The 25,828-nt window shown below is 54.5% G+C and overlaps 1 protein-coding gene and 1 long non-coding RNA gene across 2 annotated transcripts in view; one reads left to right on the top strand and one right to left on the bottom strand.

Moving 5' to 3' along the window:
* Window positions 1-213: 213 nt before the first annotated feature.
* VSTM2B (V-set and transmembrane domain containing 2B) lies at window positions 214-25,824 on the bottom strand. The gene is made up of 5 exons (XM_029925278.1): window positions 25,743-25,824; window positions 25,007-25,191; window positions 24,061-24,090; window positions 22,170-22,650; window positions 214-713 (listed from the first exon to the last, which is right to left on the bottom strand). The coding sequence occupies exons 1-5, from the start codon at window positions 25,822-25,824 to the stop codon at window positions 625-627; spliced, it is 867 nt and encodes a 288-aa protein (XP_029781138.1). The 3' UTR covers window positions 214-624.
* LOC115280404 overlaps window positions 25,720-25,828 on the top strand; it is a 263,699-nt gene continuing 263,590 nt past the window's right edge. The window contains exon 1 of the long non-coding RNA XR_003903758.1: window positions 25,720-25,788. This is a non-coding gene — a long non-coding RNA (uncharacterized LOC115280404). The remainder of the gene's footprint in view (window positions 25,789-25,828) is intronic.

Raw genomic sequence — 25,828 nt, 5'->3', positions numbered from 1 at the left:
GCCTGCAGAGAGGTTATTTCAAAGTTGTTTTTTATTCAACTGTTATTCAGCAATATACAATACAGTTTATAAACAAGTGTCTGACCTTGTTTCCAATCTTTATTTAAAAATAAATATTATTGACAGTGAATTTTAATTATGATAAGATGTATCTTTTTTTAATCAAAATGTCTCAAAAGAAATAATTTACTTTAATAAAAAAAGGAAAGCCCCCAAAGAAAAACAGTAAATAAAAAAATTCCTAAACACAATAATCTACTAAAAATATTTTGCTTTGTCAGAAAGGCTTTGACCCAACATTTTTACATAGTATCCTAAAGATAACTGTTCAACAGTCGTGCAAAATGAAGACTTGGAGGAAAAGTTTAGAAAAGAAAAATACATTGAAGTAGAGAAATCGCCGATCCCATGCAGAACGCATGGTCCAAACTCCATCTTATTTGGAAACTAGATGCATTATTTTAGGTGCTCTACATTTGTGTAACTTCCCCAAAAATATGATTTGTGTATTTTCCACGTGGACTCGGTCATGCTTCTCAGTCTCTCTGTGTCCATCGGGTGACACGCGCCTCACCCCAGGCAGGCCGCGTGGGCCGGCCGAGGTGCGCAGGGTGGCCGCCGGGGTCAGTGCCCCACCAGCAGGCGAAGGACCTTATGTAGAGCCAGCAGAAGCAGGGACAGGAGCGGATCTGTGACGGAGCTGCAGCCAGGGCCTGCGGGGCGGGCGGGGAGAAAACAGGCACGGTCAATGCCAGATTCTCGAGAACCTAGCCGCCAACAGCAGACTCCAGAGCATGAGACTTCCTCCAACCTGGACGTCTTGCCCTTGGCACTCAGCTGGTGCCTGGGGGCACTTCCCACAATGATGAAACATTTTGCTCTTTGTTATTTACAGACCACGAATTTTAGGAACCTACTGTGGTCAGACAAAAAGTACCCCTGGCCTAAAGCAGCGGGTGCTAGATTGCAATTCTAAAGTCCGAGTTGTCATTTTAGCTAAATAAAAAGACAATATACCCCCTCCCCCAACTCTCCCCAGTACTATACTGGAAAGTGCCTTCCACATTAAAGGTCCAGCTTCCCCTCTCCTCCAGGGAGACTCCACGATTGCACGTAACTCCACACCTTCCAACCCCTGCCTGAACTACACAGCTTAGTGCCACACACATGCCATCTTGGGCATCCTGATGTTTCTCTGAGTCTTCTTTTCATGTACTGTCAGTTTAGCTTACCTTGGGATCAAAGTGGGGAACTCAGGAATCGTTGGTTGATGGAGGTGGGTTCCTGGAGGAGTGACCCTTGCACTGTTCTAGTGGGAGGTCACTTCCATTTGCTCAACTCAGACCCCTCGCCCACCGCTGGAACCATAACGTGTACCTTCATCCTGCCTCTGCTGGGCTGCCTGCCTGGCTTTCTGCCCTTCTGTCCTCGGGGTCTGCATCTACTGGAAGACCTTCGGTGTAACTGGCGGAAAGCCTACCCATGAACCGCAGGCTTTTCTCTGGAAGGTGGGATGCTCCAGAGGCCCTGAGAGAAGCCAGGGAAGAAGTGCTACTCAAACCTTGCGGGTGAAGTCACTGTCAGTGCCAACCTGCTCAGGGTCAGACTGCATTAATGTAAACATTTCTAGCCCCTCCCTGCTCACTTGTACCATCTGGAGGCCCCTCTCCTCCCTTCACTCCAGCCAGCTGGGCTGGAGCTCTGTGCCTGGATGGAGAGAGGCAGGAGGCTCTTCTCTGTGCCAAGCAGATGGTCCCCAGGCCGGGGCCACCTCTGCTTCTCTGCCCGCAGGAGCAGCAGCCAGGCAGGCTGGGGTTCTGGCTTCCCTGATCAGGCTGGGCCTGAACCCATGACCTCCCTCTCTCTCCAGTTGGAAGAGCCATTCATCTTCCATCCAAGGTATTTCCCCCAATCCCAAATCCATCTTGTTCTGGCAATAACTGTGTCCTGGGCCTTAGTGTCCTTTTGTAAAAGGAGAGGGTTGGATAAACGATCCAGGGGCCATTCCCACTGCGACTCCAGGCTTCCATGAGCCCATTTTGGGAAACACAGGCTGGGGTCAAACATCTGAATGAAGGGGGTGGGGGCCGTCCGCAGCACACATCTCGTCCACCATTACTTGTTTCCAAGCATAGTCTGAGACCCCGTGGAGAAGCACAAGGACAGGGCAAATCCAGGTGTGCGAACCTTCCTCTTCAGACACTAATTTTTCACACAGTCGTCCCTCCTGGCCCTCCTTGCAGCCTGGCCGGAGCTGACATTCTGCCTCTTGCCATTCATCAGTGAGAAGGACCAGGGTGTGGGGGTCACTCCTGATACTCGGTCCTCCTCTGCTGCTTTCGCTGCCACACATCACTGGGAAAGATGAGGGTGGATGTGGTGACGGGTGTGTTGGTAGGTGGCCAGGTGCCTGGGCTCAGGTGCACAGAAATCGGGGGTGCTGCTGGCAGAACGCTGCCTTCTGGGCACACAAGGCTTGTGTGGCCAGGCCAGGCCCATTGGCCTCCAGATCTCCTGGCTCAGAAGTCTGCGCTCCTGCGAACCCAACACGCAGGCAGGTGCAGGCGGGACAGAAACAGCCCCTTGAGGCCCTGGAAAGCAGATGTCCGTGTGTAGTAGAACACGGGGCCTCAAGGCACACGGGGCAGGAGGAATGGCAATTGGGCTCTGGAGCCGGGCAAGGGAAGTGTTGCCTGTGCGACCGGGGGCAGAGATGTGAGGAGACATTTTAATTTGCCTCCAGATACTGCTGACTGGCCTTTCCCGCTGTCACAATTTCACCCACTCACGCTGAAAAAATTTTAAATTGCACAAGACTTCTAAAGACCCTGGGGTGAAACAAGCAGCCTGCCACTCTGTGCTGGGCCAGAGCGGGAGCAGCAGGGGCCGGGGGCTGAGATGGTGGCTCCTGGAGGCCAGCGCCTGGGGAGGGCAGACACTGGGGTCTGCGGTGTCTCTGCTGGTGGATGTCTGTGGGGGCCCAGCCAGGGTTTGGCTCCTCGGTGGCACCTCATCTACTCCCTGGCCCAGCATCACCGCAAAGGGGGCCATGGGAGGTGGTCTGGGGCAGCGGGCTGGCACCTGGGAGACAGGTTTTCAAGCAAGTCTGCTGTGTGACCTGGAGCAACACTCTTTACCTCTCTGGGCCTTGGTGCCGCACACACCATTGAATGGGGATGTGCCTATGCATGGCTTCATAAAATTAACATGTGCTTGGGATATCTTTCCAGGTTGGGGTCCAGATCAAGACTGCAGTGGAAAATTGCAAAAATGGCCACAGTTTCCTTCCCTTACCTCTGTGATCCCAGCATCCACACCCTGTGACAGTACCCCCCTACCTGCGACGCTGGCCTTGGTCACATGACTTGCTTTGGCCAACGAATATTGTCAAACATGAAACAAGCAAGGGCTTAAAAAGTGCTTGTCCCCTCTGACTTCAGCTCAGGTCATGAACTCACATTTCATGAGTTCGAGCCTCGAATCAGGCTCTGTGCTGACAGCTCAGAGCCTGGAGCTGCTTCGGATTCTGTGTCTCCCTCTCTCTCCGCCCCTCCCCTGCTCTCACTGTGTCCCTCTCTTTCTCAAAAATAAATAAAGATTAAAAAAAATTAAAAAGTGCTTGTCCACTGAGGCTTGCCCTTCCTCTGTTCCTCTTGTAACTCACTGCCTGTGAACAAGACTGGGCCAGCCTGCTGCAGGATAAAGCCATGACACATCCCAGCTGGGGTCCCTCTAGCCCAATCAGCACTCAGTCGAAAGGATAGCTGTCCACAGGAGCAGGAATGAGCCCAGAAGAGACTGGTGGAGGAGCTTCCCGCCTGACCCACAGGATTACCAGCTAAATAAATGGTTCTCATGTTACACCAAAGCCACCAGATTTGCGAGTCCTCTGTTACCCAATCATGTAAACATCGGTGCCTCAAACAGAGTCAACTGCTTCGCAAATACATCTCACTGAGAAGGGTAACATAACTACTTTTTGGAAAAGCATTGGAGAAAATACAATATGGGTGGTTGTTCTTCTCTCAAGAGGAAAATTTTCCAAGATCAACCATTGTTTAGCACGTGCTGCTGCCCCCTCCCCCGCCTCCCCCCAGTCTGCTGTCTCCGCTTTTTTGGAGTGAGGCAGGACTGCCTGCTGTTGTCTGGGTCTCGCCTGGACCCTCCGAGGCAGGGCCAGGATGATGCCTTTGGCTCAGCAGGGGTAAGAGCTCCTATCCGGGCCTCTTCTGCAGTGTGGAGACGGCTCTGTTCCTATGAGGCTGCTGTGTCTGGATGCTAAAGGGCTCTGTATCTATTTCCTCCCTTCCTAAGAGCACCAGGAATAGCACTGGAACACGCAGAAGTTTGTTCGTCGTGATTAGGCTGGAACATCAGGCTGCTTGAAATCAGGCTGGAAAATCAGAGGTGAGGGAAGCCCTCTGATGGAATAGTGGCTGATTCATTCTTTGATGTAACAAGGATCGTCGTTCCGCTAATCATTCTTAAAGAAATCAAAGCTGCTTTGGCTCTATGAATATTAGCTTTTATCATTGAGATGGTGAACGGGATAACACACCTGCTGGAGCCATTTAAGAGGTTCCCAAAGAAAACAGTGGGGGCGCTCGGCCCCCAGGGGCGCCGCCAAGGCAGCAGCCAAGCTGCTTCTGACCGGGAAATCTCACTTTTCCATTTACACAGCAATGGCAGGATGCCAGAAGCACTGTCAGGGAACAACACGGAAGCTCTGAGGCCTCATGGTAAAAGTGAGGGGGAGGCTTGGCCTGGGTCACCCTCTGGGACCCTTGCCCGCACTGGCTGAAGGCTAAGCCCGTGAGTCAGGCTTCTCGTGGGGCTGTGCCTACAGGGGAGGCGGCTGCTCGCCCCCACTCTGTCTCAGACTCCCACAGGCGTGGGCGGACTGAGGGGACCACCCCGCTCCATGAGCCGCTCCCCAGCTGACCCACAGGGACACTATCCAGGGAAGCCACTGTCCTCCCTCCATGTGTCTGTCCTTCCCAGGGTCACGGATGCTTCAGGGGTGACGTCTGGCCTGCTGTGGTCTATTGCTCCTGCCGTGCAGGCCACGGGCAGGAGGGAGACTTGGGGCTGCCGATGGCCTGCTTGCTGTAGAGGCAGGGCCAGCCTGGGCCAGGGTTTTGCAAACAGAGAGCAGGGCTGCTCAGATGCTGTTTCGTGTTTGTTTATGCTATAGCGTGAAAACTACAATTTAGTTCAAGTTTGTAAAGAGTAAATAAAATTCAGATATATTGGAGGCCTGGCTCTACCTACAGAAACAGGTGACAGGCAGGTCCCAGCTCTAATGGCCTAGGTTACATTAGAGGTTCACTCTGAGGGCCCATAGCTTAACTCTTGGTCTTTCCCCCTCCAGCACTGCACTAGAATATTCACAAGCTGACTACAAGTAGTCAGAGAACTAGTCCAGTCTCCGTGGACAGAGCCATTTAACCAGTAAGCATGGATATCCTGAAATAAGGGCTTTGATGGGGGTCTTGAGGACAGTCCCCTTTGTGTCACACACAGCAAGGCCACATGAATGTTCTGCATTTTGTGCTGTCATAACACATCTTTTAAATGCAGGTTTCTTGGCTAGAAAAGGTAAGAAGCCAGGTGACTGCCTTGGATGAGACCCTTCAGGGTCAATGCTCAGTGCTGGGCCTTTGCCCTTTTGCTGTGCCTCAAAGTGAGAGAAGAGGGCTGGCCCCAGAGAGGCAGCAGCCTATGTGTGGGTGGTCTTCATGTGCTGGCCTTGACCTGCACTTTGACATGGGATGGAGGCCTGTCTGGCCTGGCCCTTGCTCCCGTTCCCATCAGTGGCCTGGGTCCCGCCCTGCCCATCCTGAACCCACAGCAGAGGGCTAAGACCCAGCCAAAGGAGAGGATGCCTTCTTAGAACAACCCAGGGCCGGGAGGCAAGAGGCCTCTCTCTGGCTTTAGAGGGGCTTGTAGGAGTCACCCTGGCCACGGTGGAGAGGCCCACAGTCTGGAAGCACCAGGCCAGAACTGATGGCAGGGCTGGGGGACTCCTGGGAGCTGGCCTCTCCCTCTTCTTCACCCCACCCGCTTCTCTCCAGCCCCGCCTCACTGGCTACAAGTCACCATCTCATGCAGAGCCCAGGGGCAACAGCCAGGAAGAGGAGAGGAAAGGAGGATAGATGGACACTGGAGGGAGGCTCAGTGTTGTCTACACAGGGGTCTGACTTGGTGCACAGGGTTTTAAAAATTATAAATTAGGGCACCTGCGTGGCTCAGTCAGTCAAACGTTGGACTTCGGCTCAGGTCATGATCTCACAGCTCATGGGTTCAAACCCTGCATTAGGTTCTGTACTGTCAGCTCAGAGCCTGGAGTCTGCTTCGGATTCTGTGCCCCCCTTTGTCTCTCTCTGCCCCTCTTCTGCTTATGCTCTGTCTCTGTCTCTCTGTCTCTCTCTCAATGGCTCAATGGGTTACATGTCTGATTCTTGATTTCAGCTCAGGTCATGATCTCATGGTTCTTGAGTTTGAGCCCTGCATCAGGCCCTGTGCTGATAGTACAGAGCCTGCTTGGGATTCTCTCTCTTCCTATCTCTCTGCCCCTACCCTGCTTGCTCTCTCTCTCAAAATAAATAAATAAAAACTTTTAAAAATTATAATCCAACATGTAAAACTCAGAGACTTTCATACAAAAGCACAGATTCGGGTATCTACTGGCAAGGCCTGAGTCCCAGCAACCCTGGGCACAGTCTCCTCCGAGCTACATGACCAGTAGCTGGCTGCTCTTCCGGCAGGAACCTGCTGTCCCTTGCTTGCTCCTGGCACCCCCGGTGGACCCAGGGTGGCAGCTAGCTCCCTTCCTGGCCCTCAAGCAGTTGGGGCTTCCTCTCACTCATCTCCACCACCTGCCTGGAACCTCGGCGGGGCCTGAGTTTGCTGCATCCAGGGGGCCTTGCCAGGGTCCTGTCTTGGTTCGCACACGCAGCGCCGTGTGAAGCTGGCGCTCCCGGCTCTGACACGCCTGGCCTCCCCACGGACGCCTGCATCCGCCTCCCCGTGGCTCTCTGCCTCCCTCGGACAGACGCTGTGCCGAGCAGGCCAGGCAGCCCAGCCACAGCTGAGTGGGAAGACGCCGCCTTGCAAGGAGGCTGCTCCTCTTGTTGACGTTTTAATTAAAGCCTCTTCATGGATATTTATTCAAAGGGAGTCAGCAAGGAATAACTGGGCACTAACAGAATTGGACAGAATTAATTTCTGCCATAAAATTAATGTGTGCTGGTAACTAGGACAAAAACTGGGCGCAACCAGTACCATTGGGCTTTAAGGAAACAGAGATGTTTGGAAGGAGAGCTGAGTGTGGATGAAGAGATGCGGGAGTGCAGATGGGACGTGGGTCCCTTGGTCCTGTGTTGACCCACCCTGCTGGCCTGGCCTGCCCAGGTCCTGGGTTCGAAGGTGTCCTCCAGCGGCTTCAGTGTCCAGGCAGTGGGGGGAGCCTAGGCACTTCCTGAGGCGAAGGGGTCAGAGGCAGGTGTGAGACACTCATTTTAGCCATTGCTTGTTGTGCCTTCTCTTCCCTGCCATGGCCTGAGTGACCTCCTAAGGCCTCTTCCTGTCTCCACAACACCCACTGCTCACCTTCCTCCTTCAGGCACACCCGAGAATACCTCCCGAGGTGCAGAACCCTGATGGGGCCCCTCTGCCCACAGGAGAAAGAGCCCCACTGGCTCAGGGCCACAGCTTGGGCTTCTCTGTGACACCCCCGCATGACCTCGCCTTTGCTGCTCCCTGCCAGCGACCTGCACTCCAGCCCACGTTCCTGGAGCACCTGCAGCCGACTCTGGGCTCACCCTGAAGAACCTCCTTTTCCTTTGTCTAGATCTGACCTGTGCCTCAGGCCTGGAACAAGTGCTGCCTCCTCCAGGAAGCTCCCCCTGAGCACCCAGGCACAGAAGGCTTGGGACAGAGTCTGTGCTGTTCATGTGGCCCTTTGTCTTCTGCCCTTCTCCCCCTACTCCCATAAATGTCTTTCTTAATCATGTCCTACTCTTCAGCCTTGATGGAAGCCCAAGCACCAGAGGGCTGGCCTCAGACCCCCTCTTCTCCTCTGCCCCCAGCAAGCAGCCCACCCCCAGCGGGGAATGGCGATCTGATGTGGGAGTGGATGACCGGCAGTGTGGGGGCCAGACCCAGCCAGGCCCATGCAGATGGAGGCGATCAGCTTCAGACTGACCACAGCAAAGCTGGCTAGCTCTTGTTAGGACAGGCACTGTCGCAGGTACGTTACATTAAATACAATCTTCATAGGTGCCGGAATTACTCTGTTATCCCTATTCTACAGGTAAGGAAACTGAGGTCCAGAGATGTGAAGTACTCAAGGCCTAGGGTTGTCAGAGAAAATACAAGACACCAGTTCAACCTGAATTTCAGGTAAACCATGGATCATTTTAAGTATATGTTTATCTCAAATACTGCATGGGACCTATTTAACCTGAAATGCTAGCTTCTGTTTGTCTGAAATTCAAACTGAACCGGGGGAGGGTCTATATTTTTATTTGTTAAACTTGGCCCTACCAAGGCCACACTAAGAGAAATGGCAAAGGCCAGACTTGCGCCCCAGAGAGTGTGGCTGCCGTCCACATACCTGCCCACCACATATGCCACCTCGCGGTACCAAAGAGCAGGGTCCTCTCCCCAGTGCTTCGGGTTGACCCCCACCCCAGGCTGCTTCCTAGGGAGACATCGTGGGGGATGAGATGTTTTTCTGTACTTTAACCTTCATAATAGCTTTCTAATGCAGCCAGCTTTGTTGTGAACACCTTTCCAGCTTCCTATTTCTTTTGAAATTAGATCTTGCCTCAAATGATCCTTGAATGGTGTCATTTAATAAAAATGGTAAATAGGTCTTTCTGTGTGGTCAGGAGGCTGGCGTTGGCAGGGCCAGGGGTAGCCCGAACCACAGTGGGGTCCCCAGGCAGGGGAGTGGTGGTGGGGCCTCCCTCAGTGCTGGGCCCAGGTCTCAGGGGGATCCCCCACTGCCCATCCAGATCCTCTGAGCCCCGAGACTGCAGGATGCTAACAGGCACATGATGCTGGGTTCTCAGTGCCAAAAAAATTCTCTCCTTCCACCCTCTTAGGAGGTAGAAGCCGCTTTCCCCTCTCACAGGTGAGACCCAGAGGGTCCCGAAACCTGCACAGCTGGTAGGCAGTACAGACACAGGAGTAAATCTCCAGTGACGCCCTGGTACCTGTGAATCGAGCCTAGGCTCCTCAGCCTGTGGGGACTCTTCCTGACCCCACCTCAGGGACAGTTCTGCCTCACCTGTGTCCACGATGCTTCAGGTGCCCCCAGCTCCAGCACTGGGGTGCTGCCCGGAGGCCACTCATGCTGTCTGCTTCCTAGTCAGCCCTATCCTGCCTCCTCTGGCTGCCCACAGCCTGCCCACGGTTCCCGGCCCAGCCCAGCCCAGAGCCACTTACATGGTGGCCTCCAAGACAGTCCTCACTCTGTGCACTTCTCCCCCCCGCCCACTTTGCTGGTCCTTCCACCCTCCTTCCACCCCATCCGTTCTCTCCTGACAGGGCCACGTTCTTGACCCACATCCACTAACTCTAAACAGACAGGCAGCTGCCTAGAGAGGCCACAGTGCCCTTTTCAAATGCAAAAACACGTCCTGTGCAAACACGTCACGCCCCCACCCCCAGTCCCCTGAGGGGCTTCATCCCAGGTGGAAGACCTAACTCCTCAGCTGGCCCCACCCAGACCACCTTGCACCTTCCCCCTTCCCCTTGCAGCCCTATCATCATCCGTGCTGCTCGCCCCGTGCCTGCCTGTTGTTCGCCTCTGTGCCTCCTCTGCATCCCCAGGCCTCCCACAGACCCTGCACCCCCAGACCCCGTCTGGAGGCTCCCTGCACCCGATGGGCTTTACAGCAAGTTGTGAGTCTTCCCAGCTGTGTTTGGTGGCCATGGGAGGTTTACCTTTTGAATCCTCTCTCCCGCCACCCTGCACTCACCCCACAGTGCTCATAAAATATTTGTCGAGTGAACGAACGGAAGTCTTCCTTAGGTGTCCCCTGCTAGTGGCAGCATCCACGATGCTCCGGACATTCACCAGATGCTGCACATTTGAAATCTCATTTTTCATCTTCACATACAAGCTGGTGCTGGAGGCCCATGGCTACCACACTGATCTGACCTTTCAGCTGCCCCAGACTGTGTGCACACAGCTCTTTGTCCAACTTTTCCTCAAACTAATTTCACCATTTTCCCTTTATTCCGATTTCTGCATTACAAATGTTCTGTCCTGATACCATATGTTTTCACTTATAAGTCTGACAGAAGAAACCTAACAGAGGACCATGGGGAGGGGTAGGGGGGAAAGAGTTAGGGAGAGGGAGGGAGGCAAATCATGAGAGACTCCTGAACACTGAAAACAAACTGAGGGCTGAAGGGGGAGGAGGGAAGGGGAAGGGGTGATGATCATGGAGGAGGGCACTTTGGGGAAGAGCCCTGGGTGTTATATGGAAACCAACTTGGCAATAAACTATAAATAAGAAAAATAAAATAAACTAGCATTTCCCAGAAAAAAAAATGTTCTGTCCTTTATGTCACATTCAGCTTTGAAAACCACATCAAATTCTTTCCTTAGAAGATGGCATATATAAACATATTTGAATACTCCGTATAATTTGTATACTTACATCTCACATATATATATGTAAATACTTGGACTATATCAGTTGCTTTTAAATCTTCTAAAGCAGTAGAATCCCCATTTTAAGCTAATTGCTGCATGGACCCCTGGTATTTCAAACTATTAGAAAAACAGAAAAGCTCTGTTTGAAGCTGGGGGTAGGGCTGGGGCTGAGAGTTCCAAGGAACACTGGGAATCAGGCTCTCCAGGACCTTTTCCAGATCTGAAACCCACAGACCTGTGCATGCTGGGGTACTAGTGTGCCCATTATGCAGGTAGGGAATGGAGGATCTGTCAGGGCTTCAAATGAGTGGACCCTGCCCCTCTTTGGGGCCTCCTGGCCTTTTAAAATCCCTCATGTTCCCTCCATAGCCTTCTTGTCCCTTGACACAGAGTCTGCCTCACATTCTCCACCTCAGGCAAACAACGGGCACTCACTCCGTGCCAGTTCAGTGAAGGCTGCTCAGTGTGTGGGTCAGGCCTCAGCCTCCTCACCCCCTCCGTGGAGCTGGGCCTGGCCAAGATGAGGAGGAGTGACAGACAGGAGCCCTGAGGGCCAAGGAGGAGGGCCTGGAGGCCCCAGAGTCCAGCGCTGGCAGAGCAGAATAGCAATCCTTTCCTCTCGGCTCTGCCTCGATGGTGCCTAGGTATTTCTTTCTGTTTCAGGCTAAGGACTTTTCTTTAGAAACACAATTTAACTGAAAAGGTTAACACATTTTAATTGCCCAGGGATAGTGCTCTGAAAATTCTAGAACATGTGCTCATTAAATAAAATTAGCACAGAGGAGCTGCCCAGGATATGTCACACATTAAAATATGACTCTGTAGACTAGCATGCATTATGAATTATTGCCTTGTGTATTTTTTGTTACATTAGTCTTTAATGCGAATACAGTTATTCATCTGCCCACCTGGAGATCTGATTTTTGAGATGCTGGAAAAACTGTATCCACATTAACTTTTACTTGGACAATAATCAGCAAGTCTTGGTCAGGCTGCATTCAACAGAGTGCCCGGTGCTCAGCAGATGGAAAGGCCCCTGCTCATGTACCTTGCTGGTGACTTCTAAAGGTTGAGGTGTTGGGGGATGTGGAGCAGGCTGTGTCCACTTGCCCCGCCCATCTTACCATGGCCTGGGTAAGCAAGAGCTGGCATGGAATTCTGGGCCCAGTCAGTCTGTGCCATGCCACCCCCTGGGACCTTTCTCCCTGTGGCCTCTCTCCTGGAAGATGTGGACTGAGTACGCGGTGTAACATGTGAGGAATGCCAACGCTGGGCATGTCTGCAGCCGCAAGGCCATTCATCCTGCAGTACGCAACTTGTCACCCACATGTGCCCATCTTCCCATTCTTGTTTCGTCCATGTATCCACTCATCCTTCCTTCTTTAAAAAAAAATTTTTTTACATTTATTTATTTTTGAGAGACAGAGAGACAGAGCGTGAACACGGGCAGAGAGAGAAGGAGACACAGAATCTGAAGCAGGCTCCAGGCTCTGAGCTAGCTGTCAGCACAAAGCCCGAAGCGGGGCCCAAACTCAAGATCTGTGAGATCATGATTTGAGCTGAAGTCGGACGCTCAACCAACGGAGCCACCCAGGCTCCCCTACTCAGCTTTCCTTCTATCCCTCACTTACCCATTCACTCACCCATTCACATTCTTCCTTCCACCCATCCATACCTCATTCATTGTTCCATCTACCCATCCACCCAGCCTTCCATCCACTCATACCTCCATTCATCCTTCCGTCTACCGATTCTTCTACGCACCCGTCCACCCATCTTTCCATCTGTCTGTATTTCCACTCATCCTTCTACCCACCCCCATCTACTCATTCTTCCATCCATTCTCACATCCATCCACCTTTCCATCCATTCATCCACGTGTCCTTACATCCACCCACCCATTCAGACATCTACTTTTCTTTCCTCCCACTCATCCCCTACTCTCTCATCCATCCAATCACATTCTTCTCTTCACTCAGCCACCAGCTACTTGTTTATCCACCTATCCACCCATATAGGTAGTCCCAAACCTGTCATTTCTTAGCTGGATCACTGCCTCTAAAGTGGTTTCCCCACATCCACTCTGTCCCACTTCTCTAATCTTCACACTGCAGCCACAGTTCCAAAAACATCATGCCCCGTCACCCACTTGCTCCCCATGCTGTTGCCTTAGGACAAAGCCAAAACTCCCGCCTCTCTCATAAGGCCTTATGGAGTTTAGCTCTGAACTACTCTTTGCTTAAATTTCCCTCTGTTACCTTTCTTGCTTTGCTGCCCCAACTGTAGTAACTTTCTGTGAGGTCTTTGCTCTCCCCTGCTCCCTCATGCTATAGGATCTTTGCACATCCCACCCCCTCTTCCTGGAAGGCTCTACCCACTCCCTTTACCCCCTCTCCTTACTCTTAACCATCTTTTAGATTATAGTTCAAATGTCACTCCTTCAAGGATCCTTTCCTGACTGAGTCAGATCCTCTTACTCTTGGCTGCTGTAGCCCATGGGTCTCTCCTTTGGGGTAATCAGCCATGGGTATAAATTTCTACTTGCCAATGACTATTTGATCAATATCTGTTTCTCCTTCTATCAGACTCTGAGGACCTTGTAGGTCTAACTTGTATTGTGTCCTCCATGCCTAGCACAATTCCTGCACATGAAAGATGCCTAATTCGACATTAGTTGAATGAATGAATGAACTAGTGCCAGGCCCAATGGACATAGAGTAGGGAGGATACAGGCATGGGAAGGAACTGTCCTGCCTCCCTGGGGCATCAGTCTGGATGGGGTACTCAGCAAGGCACTGACTCCATGACAAGGAAAGAAATGTTGGGGGCCCTGAGACAGCAGTGGAGCCCTTCTGGGTGCTCAGGGTAGATGAGCTCCCTTTGGCTGCAGGGTCAACAAAGCCTTTATTCCTTCTGTGAAGTCATCTCCACTGGTGCTGTTATGCCCAGACTTTAATATTGCCCCAAAAATCAGAGACTACCAGGGAGACCGAGTCACGCATGCAAAAGCAAAGTGCGGTTTTTTTACGGGCTTAGGCTCACCGGGGCCTAAACTCAAACTCACAGACTTTACTGGTGCAGTGGATTCATGCTGAGAGCCCCAAACAAAGGTGGGGCAGGGCTTTTATGAGTTTGGGAAGGGGGAGTTACAGGAAATTGTGACGCAGGTACAGTGATCCAATTATTATTATACAATATTATTGACAGCAGGTTTAACCATTCACATTGCCTAGAGTATTTGTTACGTTTGGCGGGACCCAATCACAACATTTAGAGTACTGACCAATCACAGAGTGGGCCCAGGACCCTCACGTAGGGCATGACTAGTCTTAGCCTCCATCTTTAGACCTGCCCTTAGAAATGTTAAAGGTGTTAGCTGGCCTTTCCTGATTGGGCGGTACAAGGGTGGTCCCTCCTGCCTTGGGCAATGTGTGCCCTTCTATTGTCTCATGGAGTGAGTTTCAGACCTGTGTCCTTACAGTGCCACCTTTTCTGAGCCCTTCTTGTGCCCCAGTTAAGCCCTGACTTCATCCTCAGAGCATTTCTTGCTTATTCTGACCACCATGGCGAGACTGTGAGCTCCTCCTTGAGGTAGGGGCTGGGTCTACCTGAGGCTCTGGCCAGACCAGATGTAGTTGGCCACGAACCCCCACCCCAGCTCAGAATGAGCCATGACATGATGTCAGCTCTCCCTCCCCCGGGTTTATTAAAGATCCTTCATCTGGGCCAAGTGGGATTTGTATGAGAATCAATTGTAATAAAAGTTGCTATAAGGGGACTAATGTTGCAGCTGGGCTTTCCTGGCTTAGAGAAAACTGTCGTCCTCCCAAGGAGAGCTGATGGGCAGGGGGCCAGGGATCAGCAGAGTGAGGGGCTCTCTGTCTTTAGTGACAGCCAGTAAGAGTGAGTGGACCTCCTTTTGGGTGAGCCTGTGTGGGCTCCCAGTGCTGGTGGGACATGGGACAGGAGGGGCCCTGGTCTTCTGTCCTGCAAGCAGCCTGCTCTGCTCCCAGCAACTCCTCCTGGTGGTCTTTGTCTTACCTTCTCCCCACTGGTCCCTGGGGTACCAAGCAGCACCTTTGTTGGCAGGCAGCAGGCACTGTGAGCCACAGTGAGGGCATTTGGGTAGGTGTGAACAAGAAAACTGAATGGGGGCACTCGCATGGAAGAGCCAGTGCACACTCACGCCTGTGCCAGTGGCCCCAAACCCCGTCCCTTCACAGGCCCATCCCTGTGGGAGCACCGGGCTTTCCCACAAAACTCCCCTACCTCTACTGGTAAGAGAACCAGTGAGGGGGACACAGGGCCCCTCTTCTGCAGCTAGTTGACTGTCATTGAGGGGGTTTTTCCTTCTATTCTTTCTTCCATAGAGAGGCTCTTGTCCAGGGCTGCAAACACCAGCCTCTCTTCAGAACTTCGCTTTCCAGCCACCAAAGGGCTGCCTCTCTCCTCCCTTCACAATGGCCTCCCTGCTGTCAGCAACCTTGAGAAGCGTGAAGCAAGATCAGGCATAACACAGGTGCACAGTGAGGCTTACAGGCAGGTGTGCAAACGTGGTGGTGTAACTTCGGGGCGGAACATGAGAAACCGTGACAAACCCGTCCTTGCTCACTAAGGAGCTAGCTCCTAACTCACGGCAAATAGCCACAGCCAGGCAAGGACGGGGACATGGCATCCTCCCCACTTCCTACCCTCCCCCCTTGATGTGGCACAGAGACAGAAGGACAAAAATAGCAATCCGCTGAGCCATTTGCAATTTGAAGGCACTTTCTGTTCTGAAGCTCCTCAGCTTCTTCCCATCACCTTAAGCTCCATGAGGCTCACACAATGTGCAGAGGGAGAAATGTCTCAGAGTGAGGTCTCAGATTGGAGCACCATGAAATGATCTTGGACCGTCAGTCCCTTTCTCGCAAATAATGCAGAGAACAAGAGCCAGCATCTGTGGAGCGTTTTCTAGGTGCCAGGCCTCCTGAAGCTCAACTCTTTCTGTGGATTATCTCCTCTGACGCTGTCACTCGTTCCCTGGCACCAGTATGGGCGCCCTTGAGATGAGAACAGATATAGAAATAACATGCAGGGTGCGTGGATGGGGATTTGAATGCAAGTGGTTGGACTCATGCACAGTTAAGAAGGATAAGGCACGTACTGTGACAGCTGGCTGGTCAGGGCTGTATAGGGCCCGGTAGCAGGGAGAGTGTTGTGGCACCCAGCCCTGGCTTGCTTATGAGCCAGCTAGCGGAGCAGTGAGGAACAGCTGAAATGTCAGGAGGAAGAAAGAAATGTCTGGAAAAGGGGGTGAGGAAAACTTCCTCTTGAATTGTTCTCAGCCTCTTTCGGGTTTATTCTTTGTCTCTTCCACCATAACGAGCAGCTCCCGAGAGAATGGACCTCACCCAGGCCCCTTGCCCTGGGCTCACCCCTTAACGGGCACTGGGGGTCCAGCTGGGTGCACTCAGGAGGCGCCCTGTGTACACTTTGCCTCCACAGACGCCAGTGGTCTGCTCCCCATGGCAGCCCTGCTGGCAAGGTGGTCCCTTCTGAGCTGGACAGAGCAGAGCCCCCAGGAGTGGCTAAATGGGTGGATTATAGGCGGGGAGAAAGCTTTTGAAATGTCTCCTTTGGCTCTATTTTGTAGAGACAGACCCCTTCCACCTCCAACATTCTGTTTGAACCATAAACACCAGAAGTCAGTCCAAAGTAGTTTTGATGTTTCAGCCCAGGGAGTGGTAATGCAGAACAGAACAACCAATAATCTCTAGAAACAGCCTCCCCCGGATTGCCAACCCAGACACAGGACTTCACAAGGCCTGCGTCTCAAGGGCCATCACATGGAGGGCACAGGTCTCACCGGCTACTGAGGGGCAGCTGCTGAGCCCCTCCTGCGGCCACTTCCATGGCTACTGCACAAGAGCAGCTAGCCCATCGCCCAGAGCGGGCAAATTGGGTAAGTCACCTCGGTATTTACAGCACACCTTCCCCAAGGGCACCAAAGCCCCTGACAAGCAGGCTAACTTCCCCAGAAGCCCCAGCCCGGGGAAGGAGATGTGTCACCCTTTAAGAACAGGTAGGGATCAGCAGTCTCAGGGGGTAGGCCTGTCTGCTGGTCTTAAACTCTCCTGAAGCCCTCACACACGACAAAGGGAAGCTTCTCACGCTTCGGATATGAGTTTCTGAGAGATGCCTGGTAACAGTCAGCAAAGCATGGGGAATAGAAAAGATAATACTTTTTTTCTCCTGTGCTGCAAAGATGTGTAAAAACCAAGCCGGCATCTCCCATAAAGCTCAGGGGTTTAGACCACAGCCAAGCCCTTGCCTTGGTCCACATGGGGCAGAACTAATCAATATCGTATTACAAAAGCACTTGACCTCATTTATCCCCACAGATGCTTGGGGAATCCTTAATATTCAGAGCTTTAAAAATGTGCGCCTGGCGTATTTAATGAGAAGCTCCGTGGTGGGTTTGGCTCCCAGTGACATTTAGAAAGGCCAGCTCTCGGCCTTTCTCGTGGGGGCTGCCACCCCAGCTGGGGAAAGGGGCCTGGGACCTGGGGAGGGGACTGTGTGATGGAGTGAGGCAGGAGGAGTTATGGAGAGCGGAAGAAAGGACCAACCTGTGATACGTGCCGGTGGCACATCATCACTGCTCAGTAAAGGGCTGGTGTCACTCATCCTCACTACAGCTCTTCTACCTTCAATCCTCCTTCTGAGGAGAGAATGGCCATGCAGTGAGCTGGCTAACCACTCACGGACGGACCAACGCCGCTCCATTGGGTGTGACTTTCTCAATCTATGCGGTACAGGATAGGAAGGGAGGTGAGGCCTCCAGAAGCTTTCACAGGACTGACCTAAGCAGGAGCACAAAGCCCCAGGTGCCCCTTCAGGTCCCAAATTGCACACTATCTGCAGGATGCCTCCTCTGATTGCCTAGCTGGACTAGGGCTACCCCCGCCTGGGACTCCCCCCACACAGACAGCTTTGTCCCAGAGATACATGGGCATCCTTGCCACGCTGGAGCCGGGCCCATGGTTGGCCTTGCCGGTTCCCGCTCATGGCAATCATGTGACCGGCTGATAAGGGAGAGGGTGCCATGCAGCCAGTAATCACACACGTTTGCTGCTGTCGGGGATGATGCAGGCATCTCTCATCAGCTGTGAGCTCAGCCATTTTCTTTATGAAATCCTTTAATTTTCCCATCCAGGATGTCCAGACAGCCTCTCGCTCTCTTCTCTGGGACAAGTCGTGCCAGATTTATTTTCTCTTTAATTATGATCCTCATGTCACGTTGGAGCTTGAGGGAAGAGTGGATTGTTTATTTAAGGCAACTGTTGTGGGGTCCTCGTGGGTCCGGGGAGATGGGAACCCTGGGTGACTGCCGCCTGGCCCTGCTGGCCCAGTTGGAGACTTTCCCAGCTCCGTGGAGATTGCCCCAGGTTACACAGCACCACTGCCACCGGCTTTGTCGTCCACGGGGCATGGCTTGAGTGAATGCCTTCACCTTATCTATAGGCCCCTTCAGTCATGGTTTACGGTTGCCATGGAGACACCCGAGGATGCTCCCCTTGATGGCTCCCAGCAGTAAGCGCCTCTCTAAAGCCGGCACACCCATGGCCTTGGCTGTCTTTCTCTCATTAGGAAATAAAATATTAAAAGCCAGTTCTCTGTGTGGGCCCCAGGCAGCAGTTTGCCACATCAGCGGGCTCTCTGTAGGGGCCAGGGCACCTCTCCTTGGAGCCGGAGCCTTGAGGCTAATTAGAGGCTCACACGCCACAGATCCCAGCCCCAGGCCCCTGCAGAGGGGATCCTCTTGCCAACATGCAAGCCATTCAGTTGCAAACTGTATTCTTCCCAGGCTGTTCCGGATTAGAAGGGTTTGTCTGGAAGATATTGTTTTGTTTTCTCTCTCTCTCTCTTTCTCTCTCCCCCTCTTTTTTCTAGAAATGGCAATCAGCAACCAAGTGTTCATACAAAATAGGTCAGCTTTCAGATTAATCAGGAGCCAGATTTATGAGAACGTGGCTAAGAAGGGGCCTGGTCTCCTGTGCCAGCTCTGCTGTGCTAATCCACCCATGTTATTTTTAAGCACAAATATCAAAACGTCTCTTGACAAATGAGAAGTGAAATGAATGCATTTTTGCACATAAACTTTTAGTACAGATATGTATTTGGCTGTGTTGGACGCGTGTAGGGCACAGGAAGGGTCTCTTGGCCTGGCTGCGCAGAAGTGGAAGGGACAGGGATTCAGGTCAGTACCCACCCCCTCCTCACCCCACCCCTTCCCTGGCGTTACCAACGCAGCTTGCTTGATAAACGAAGTAACACAGCATCGTCTGGGATTTTGGACTCTCTTCCAGGAGTAATCGCTTAACTGGTGACCGTCTGGGGAGGTGGACTGGGACTACCCCTGAGGCTGCCGTTCTGAAACAGCCGAAGTGACCACTTCACCCAGGCCTGGGATGGCCTCTGGGCTTGTCCTGGAGTTGAGGTGGAATCTATCTTCCTCTCTCTGAGAATCAGGTTATTTCCTCTGTGTCTCACCCCCTGGATCCACCACCCATCTTTCTCCACTCTGCTCTGAGCCCCTGGGCACTGGTCCGCATAGGCTGTAGCAGCTGGCACTCTTGGCCTCAGCTCTCCGGAGGGTTTGGTCAGTGGGAGGCCCTGACGGGAAGGGGAGGGCAGGAGGAAGGTGAGGCCCTTGCTGGGACCATTCTACCAAGGCCACCGCTCCATCAGGTTAGCCCCTCTGGGTTATACTAATCACTTCCTTTTTGCCATTAAGGGTGTTAATGGCTCCCACTGCTGCTAACCCTGGGGACTGGCACTCATCCTTCACTGGCTGTCCTAACCCTGCCCACACCTTCAAAAACTACTTTCTTCGCCTCTCCCCCATGACCCTGTTTAAATGTGCCATTTGCTTTGCCAAGCAGCCTGACTGATTGACTCTGTCAACGGTCTTGCTTGTGAACCAGGCGGCAGAGGTCCTACCAGTCCCCTGCCCTCCAGGCTGCTAGGAACTGAGCAGGGGACCAAGCCTGAGGTCATTGTCTCAAGCTCCCTCTCCCGCTCATGCTGCTGGTGGCTCTGGGTGATTGGCTGGCCTGCTGCACCCCAGGGAGGCTCAGCAGGACCACACGCTGCTCAACAACACAGCCCTGCAGAAAGGTTATTAATGACTGCCACCCAAAACATAGTCTTCAGACTTTGCCCCCTCCCCCCTTGGGTGGTGGGCAGAATGGGACACTTAAGACAGCATGGGTCCCTCCTTGGGGTCAAGGCCATTCAGATATGTTTGTGGGTTAGAAGTCAGCTAACCCATTTCTCCAGAGGCGCCCACAGCATCATGACTCTCCCAAGACCTTCACCTGCAGACAGGAAGATGTAGGCTTTCTGGTCTTTTGGCAGAAGTCCCACCTTCTGACCTTCTGAATAGGAGTTGGAAAGAAACCTGGGGTTCTTTCTGAGATGCGTCTACAGGGTTCCTGGCCTACGCAGGAGCTGGCAACAGCTTTGGGGTGACCGAGAACTTAGGGGCCACCACACCCCCATCCTGGCAGCACTGCCTTGCCAGCCCTGACGGAAGCCCAGCTGGCTGTGCTTTCTGGAGGGAAATGCACACTCCAAGCCACTCCATGGGAGGGCAGAGGAACCCTAACCTGGGCTGTGGCCCTGATCGATGTGGGCATTAAAATACCATCCTGTGACCCGCAGATGCCCAAGGCCCCACCTGCCGGGGGGTCCTAGACACTGTGCCATCAGAACTGAACTGATGTGAGAACCCCCAGATCTTCCAGAAAGAAGGGTACTGTCTGTGCCACCCTCCAAAGATAGGTTCTCTGTGGTGGGGATGAGTTGCCCTGGAGCCCCTTGTGGCCATCCCAGAGACCAACTATCTTGTTAGCCATGCCTGGGGTAGTCAGATCAGCATTGGTTCAGCTCAAGGTGTCAAGGTTCTGGTGGAGAGGGAAATTCAAGTAAGAATGAGCTCATGGCCTCATTAATACCTTTTGCGAGCACTACCAAATGCATTCTCAAAAATCTCTTTCATATAATGCTTCCTTGACCAAAGCCTTAAAGGTCTCTGTTTGGTCCTCTGGGCATTCAAGGCCTTAAGACTTGGCCTCCAACTGCCAACCATTCAGCTGTGTCTCCTCCCTCCCATCCTCTCTGGCCAGAGTAGGTAATGAACACGGTGATGACAATGAACATTTACATAGACATTTCCATACTGGGCTCCCTCCGAGATCAGGGATTACCATTCTATTTTGCAGATGATGAACTATGTTCAGACATGTTAAACCACTTGCTTAAGTCATACAGCCCATAGGCAGTGGAAGCACGACTCACATGCAGGCTTCTGCCTTCCAAATCCTCTGCTTTGCCACTCTACTCATGGTCTTAGAACATCCCAGAAGAGTGGAGCAGAGGTGTTTTTTTTTTTTTTTTATTACGCAACTAAGCCAATCACAAGTCAATAATCACTTTTCCAGAACACCTACTGTGTGCTAAACAGAGATGACTAACTCTCCCCAAGATTTATGCTGTCCTTCTACCCAGAAGAGAGGAGGTTGAAAAACAGCTCCTAAGCTAACCTTGCATCTGCGTGGCACCAAGTGGCCGAGTTCTGGCCAAAAGGTGAGGATGGAGGCAATATATACCACTTCTAGTCCTGGGCCTTAATAATTGCCTTGCCATCTCTACAGTGGCTCTTCTCTGAGAGAATTTACACCCACCAAAGTGATTTCAGTGGCTATTTTCTCAATTTTCCAGGAATGATACCTACTCTGCCCCAGAGCTGCCTGCCCTGGCAGTCAATGTTTTCCTGCTCTCTGACTCCCCTCTGCCTGCCCACCTACATCTCCCCCAGCCCTTTTCACTCCCTAGGGAAGCAGGCCTTAACCTGTGGGTGCCCTCCTGGCAATGATAAGGCTCTACCCTCCCTCCCCTACCCCCCAAGAGGGCCCAAAGGGGACTATCTATAGCACAGCCTGGCCTAGGACCATTCTGGACTTAGCCAAAGAGAGCAGAGGCTACACAGCCAGGCCCAACCACACAGCCTTGGACGAAGCCTGTTCCATCAGTCAATCCGCATCCAGATGAACAGTGCCTGAGTGGTAACCGCCATCTTCCACTCTGGGTGCTAGCGACCCACCCTCTGGGCTCTAAGGACTCCAGGAGAAAAGGGTCCAGTTCTCTAAACTCTTGAGAGGGCTCCTCACACTGGAGCCACTTGCCTACTGGTACTCAGAGTTCTGGGCAAGGCCACCCCTCCCCCCTTCATAAATACCCATCTTGAACGCTTCCAAGCAACCAGCAATAAACAGGAAACAAGAAGAGATCCCAAGTGAGGCTGCAGTAAACTTGCCTCAGACGTGCCCACGTGAAATACCAACCACTAGGCAAACGCGAATGCCAGAGCAGGGCCTCTCCGGCCAGAGCCACCCAGGACCCGGTCCCCGCGGCTCCATTCCAGTGCGCCCCGCTCTGCACACGCCCTTACCTGAGCCGTGCCTCTGGCGCAGAAGGACCGCCTGGCCCAGCGGCGGTGACGCTGACGAAGCGGCGGCCGCAGCCGCGACAGTGGCGGTGGCTGCGTGGGCCCCGGACGCAGCGGCCGCCTCCGGGATTCCGGGACCTGGGGCGGCAGGAGGACTCCCCGGAGGCGGGCTTTTGTCGCCGCGGCCGGGGTCAGAGGTGGCTCGGCCCGCGGCGCCGGTGGCGCCCACGTTGTTGGAGTTGGCGGCGCTGGCGGGGCCGTGGCGACGCGGACCGCTGCTCTGAATGTGGGACACGGCCTCGGCCGCCTGCATGTTGGGCGGCGCGAAGCGCGAGAGCACGCGCAAAAGCGCCTGGGCCTTGTGCTCCTGCGTGTCGTCGTCGCTGTAGTCCGACACGCGGCATTCGTACACGCCCTCGTCCTGCCGCCGCACGGCCGACAACCGCAGCCTGTGCGAGATGTCATTGCCCTGGACACGCACGGTCTGCAAGAGAGCGGGGGCTGGGGTCAGAAGGCTGGGACGGACAGGTCCGCGACCCGCTCCCCCTGCCGGCGCGGGGCAGCTGCGCCCAGCCCTGCCATGGTGCCCCCACGCTACCGCACCTCAACACCTCTGGACGCAGGTTTGCCTATGGCGATCCGGTTTTCCTTTCATTCCGTGGCTGCCCAGTGGCATGGGGCTCCCAGCCCTGATTGGACCTTGGATGGCCCTCCCCATTGCATCGTGTCCCCATCATGCTAACCGAATTCATCACTTTGCATCCTCCTGCCAAACTACGCTTCTGTCCTTCAGAGCTGCAGAACCTACCCGTCCTTCCTCCCTCCTGCACCTTGGGGAAATCTCAGGTTCGGCCTCCTGTCGCTAACCACCCTCTTTGCCACCTGGCCTTAAGCCCAGGCCTCCACCTCTGTCTACTCAAACCAACATTCCTTTAGTCTGGAATTCGGAGGGCCTGGGTAGTGCCGGAAGGACAGCCACTCTGCTCTCAGAGTACACATATATAACTTGCCCCCTAGCCTTTACAGCTAACCCTCCGCCGCCCCCCCCCCCCCCCCCCCCCCCCCCCCCCCCCCCCCCCCCCCCCCCCCCCCCCCCCAGGAGGCGACTCTGAGATTGCTGCTGGGCCCCCAGAGCTCTGCTACTTCGGAGTCTGCTTTTCAGCGCGGTAGTCTGAAGCTCTGGACCAAGCTCACCTCCCTGCGGCCTGGAGGAGACGGGGCAAGCAACCGCTCTGGGGCCCTCCCCTCGGAACGGAGAGCAGGATGAGGCCCTGGTGGTCTCCAGGCCCCGATCCTTCCACGCTCCAGCTGGGGGAGCGTGGGCTCATCTCCTCCTTGAGTTACGAAGCCCACGGCCCTAGCCCCTCGCAGCGCCGCCAACCCTCGCCCCATGCCTCCCCCCACAAGGAGCCCACAGCGCTGGGCACCCGGAGCCGAAACCCGGGCAAGGGGGAGGGCTGCGGCGGAGGGCGCCGCCTGGGCGCCGGGGGTGCGTGTGTGCTGGTGTGTGGAGGGGGGTGGGCCCACAGTCGGAGCACTGGTCGCCGCCAGCGCGAGGAGCTGCGCGCTGCGGTTGCTGGGAGACGTGCGGGCAGAGCAGAGGCAAGCGGATGCGCTGGGGCCTGAACGCGCCGGCCGGCCGACAGAATTTTACAGGTGAACGCAGAACGGAGAAAGGAGGTTTAGGTCTGGAAGCCTTGATTTACACAAAAGAGAACCCGAATCCGCTAGCGGCGACAGATGGCGCCCCGACCTGCCAAGCAGCCGACAACGCAGGGCTACGAGTACAGCCCTGCACCGCGCGGCCGCTAAGCCTTTCTAAAAAGGAGGAAGATGTGGGGCGCGAGGCGGCCAGAAGGGGTCTCCCGCGGCCCGCGCTGGGCTCCACACTTACGCTGATTTTAGTTGCATCCTTATTTGTTACCTAAAATGCAAAGAGGGAGAGAGACACATTAGGCTCTCGGCCTTCAAGCTTGGGGAACTCAGATGCGCCGTCGGCAAGGGGACTCTCCGCGGGCGGGCTAGGATTCGAAACCGCTCGGGAAGTGGCCGGGGCTGAGGGCACCAAAGACATCAGAATCTCCTGGAGTTTTACGCGGAAGGAAGCATGGTGCCTGGCCTAGAAGGGGCTGCCCTAGCACACCTGCCGGCCAAAGAGAAAAGGCTGGATTGCCACCAGGGTGGGAAGAAAGGCTCATCTCCCTCCCCGGAGCCTCCTCAGTTCCCTGCAGTGTTTCTCTAAACCCCGTGGAAAGCTGGATGGCGGGGCCGGTGTATCTGGACGGGACGCCGAGGGAGATGTGAGCAGTAACTCTGGGTGGCACCTTGAGTAGAGGGCAGTTGTGTGTATGTGTGTGTGTGTTAGAGTGTATGTAAAAGACTGGTTTAAGACGCCTACTGACAGTGGGAGCCTTCCACCGATCCTGTGGGGGCTGGAGGTGCACTGCAGGCCTCTGGAACCCAGCCAAGAGGAGCTTACCTCCTTGGCCCTGTGCCCCCGGGGACCTCGGAGTAGCAGAGGGCAAGGAGAGCCTGGCCCTACCAAGTGGTCTTCCTCCAGACCCAGCACCGATCTGACCCTGGGGCCCACAGCGAGCAAGCAAGAGCAGTCGAACTGGATGAGGTGTCGCTTTTTAGCGGCTAGGCTGCAGTTCGGGAGGTTTTAAGGGAAAGGAGAAGGATTACCAGGATTTGTGGTTCCCAACTGCTGCTGTTGAAGATGCTGTAGGGATGGGGAAGGTGGGAGATGGGCTGCTCTGCCAGTGCGCGCCCTGCCTTTTCTGCCAGGGTTACCCCAGCCGCCCCGGCTGAGCGCCGGCGCCGCGTGGGCGGCGGGTTACCTTGCTCCGGGCGCCGGGCACGCTGAGCGCCAGCTCGTGCAGCAGCTCCCGGGGCGGCTCCTTGAGGTACCACCACTGAATCTCCAGCGAATACGAGGTGGCTCCGCTAGCCCGGAACGCGCAGGGCATTTCGATGTCGTCTCCCTCCCGTACTGTCACATCTTTGGGGACTTCGGTAAATGTAGCTGGGGGCGGGGGAAGAGAGAGGCGTGACCAGTTGTGGGGCGGGGGCCGGAGGCAACCCTAGGCGAGACGGTGCGTCCCCGGCTCGCTGGCCTGGTGCTTGCCACCCGCAAGCCACAAGCGTGGCCCAGGCGCCAGCAAAGTTGTCGAGCAGCTGCCGGGCCCTAGCAGAGACCAGCTACCGCGGCAGGCTGCTTCCTTCCGGGTCGAGCGGGGCAGCAGGGGCGGCTTGCGCTTCTACCCGGCGCCCAGCCGCACCGCCAGAGCCAGGCTGGGGCGCACCGACTCCCGCTCCCCGAAAGCCGCCTCTTCGCAGCCCGAGCACCCGTCCGGCTCCGAACGACCCCGGCTCGAGCGCCGCAGCTGCGGCGACTCTCCGCTGCGCTCCTCCCCCTCCCCCTCCGGGCCCGGGCTGAGCACCGGGATTGCTGGAGACCGTGAAGCCTTCCCTTCTCTTCTTTCTCCTGCGCCTTGGCGACCGGGACAAGCTGGCTCTGGCGGCCCCGGCAAGGATCCCCCGAGCCCCCCGCAGCAGCAAAGTTCCCGCGCTCACCGTCGGCCACGAAGAGCAGCAGGGCGTGCAGCAGCAGCGGCGGCAGGTATCCGAGGGCGCCGAGCCGGTTCCGCTGTTCCATCTCC

The sequence above is a fragment of the Suricata suricatta genome, chromosome 16 (genome assembly GCF_006229205.1).
Source record: "Suricata suricatta isolate VVHF042 chromosome 16, meerkat_22Aug2017_6uvM2_HiC, whole genome shotgun sequence".
Lineage (NCBI taxonomy): Eukaryota > Metazoa > Chordata > Mammalia > Carnivora > Herpestidae > Suricata > Suricata suricatta.
The sequence above is the reverse complement of the archived record's forward strand: the minus strand, read 5'-3'. Positions and strand labels throughout refer to the sequence as shown.

Coding starts and splice junctions, on each gene's coding strand:
- VSTM2B (XM_029925278.1), bottom strand. CDS start 25,824: ATGGAACAGCGGAACCGGCTCGGCGCCCTCGGATACCTGCCGCCGCTG. Junction 25,192..25,742: donor GCTGCTCTTCGTGGCCGACG/GTGAGCGCGGGA, acceptor CCCCGCCCCCAG/CTACATTTACCGAAGTCCCC. Junction 24,091..25,006: donor TGCCCGGCGCCCGGAGCAAG/GTAACCCGCCGC, acceptor TTTGCATTTTAG/GTAACAAATAAGGATGCAAC.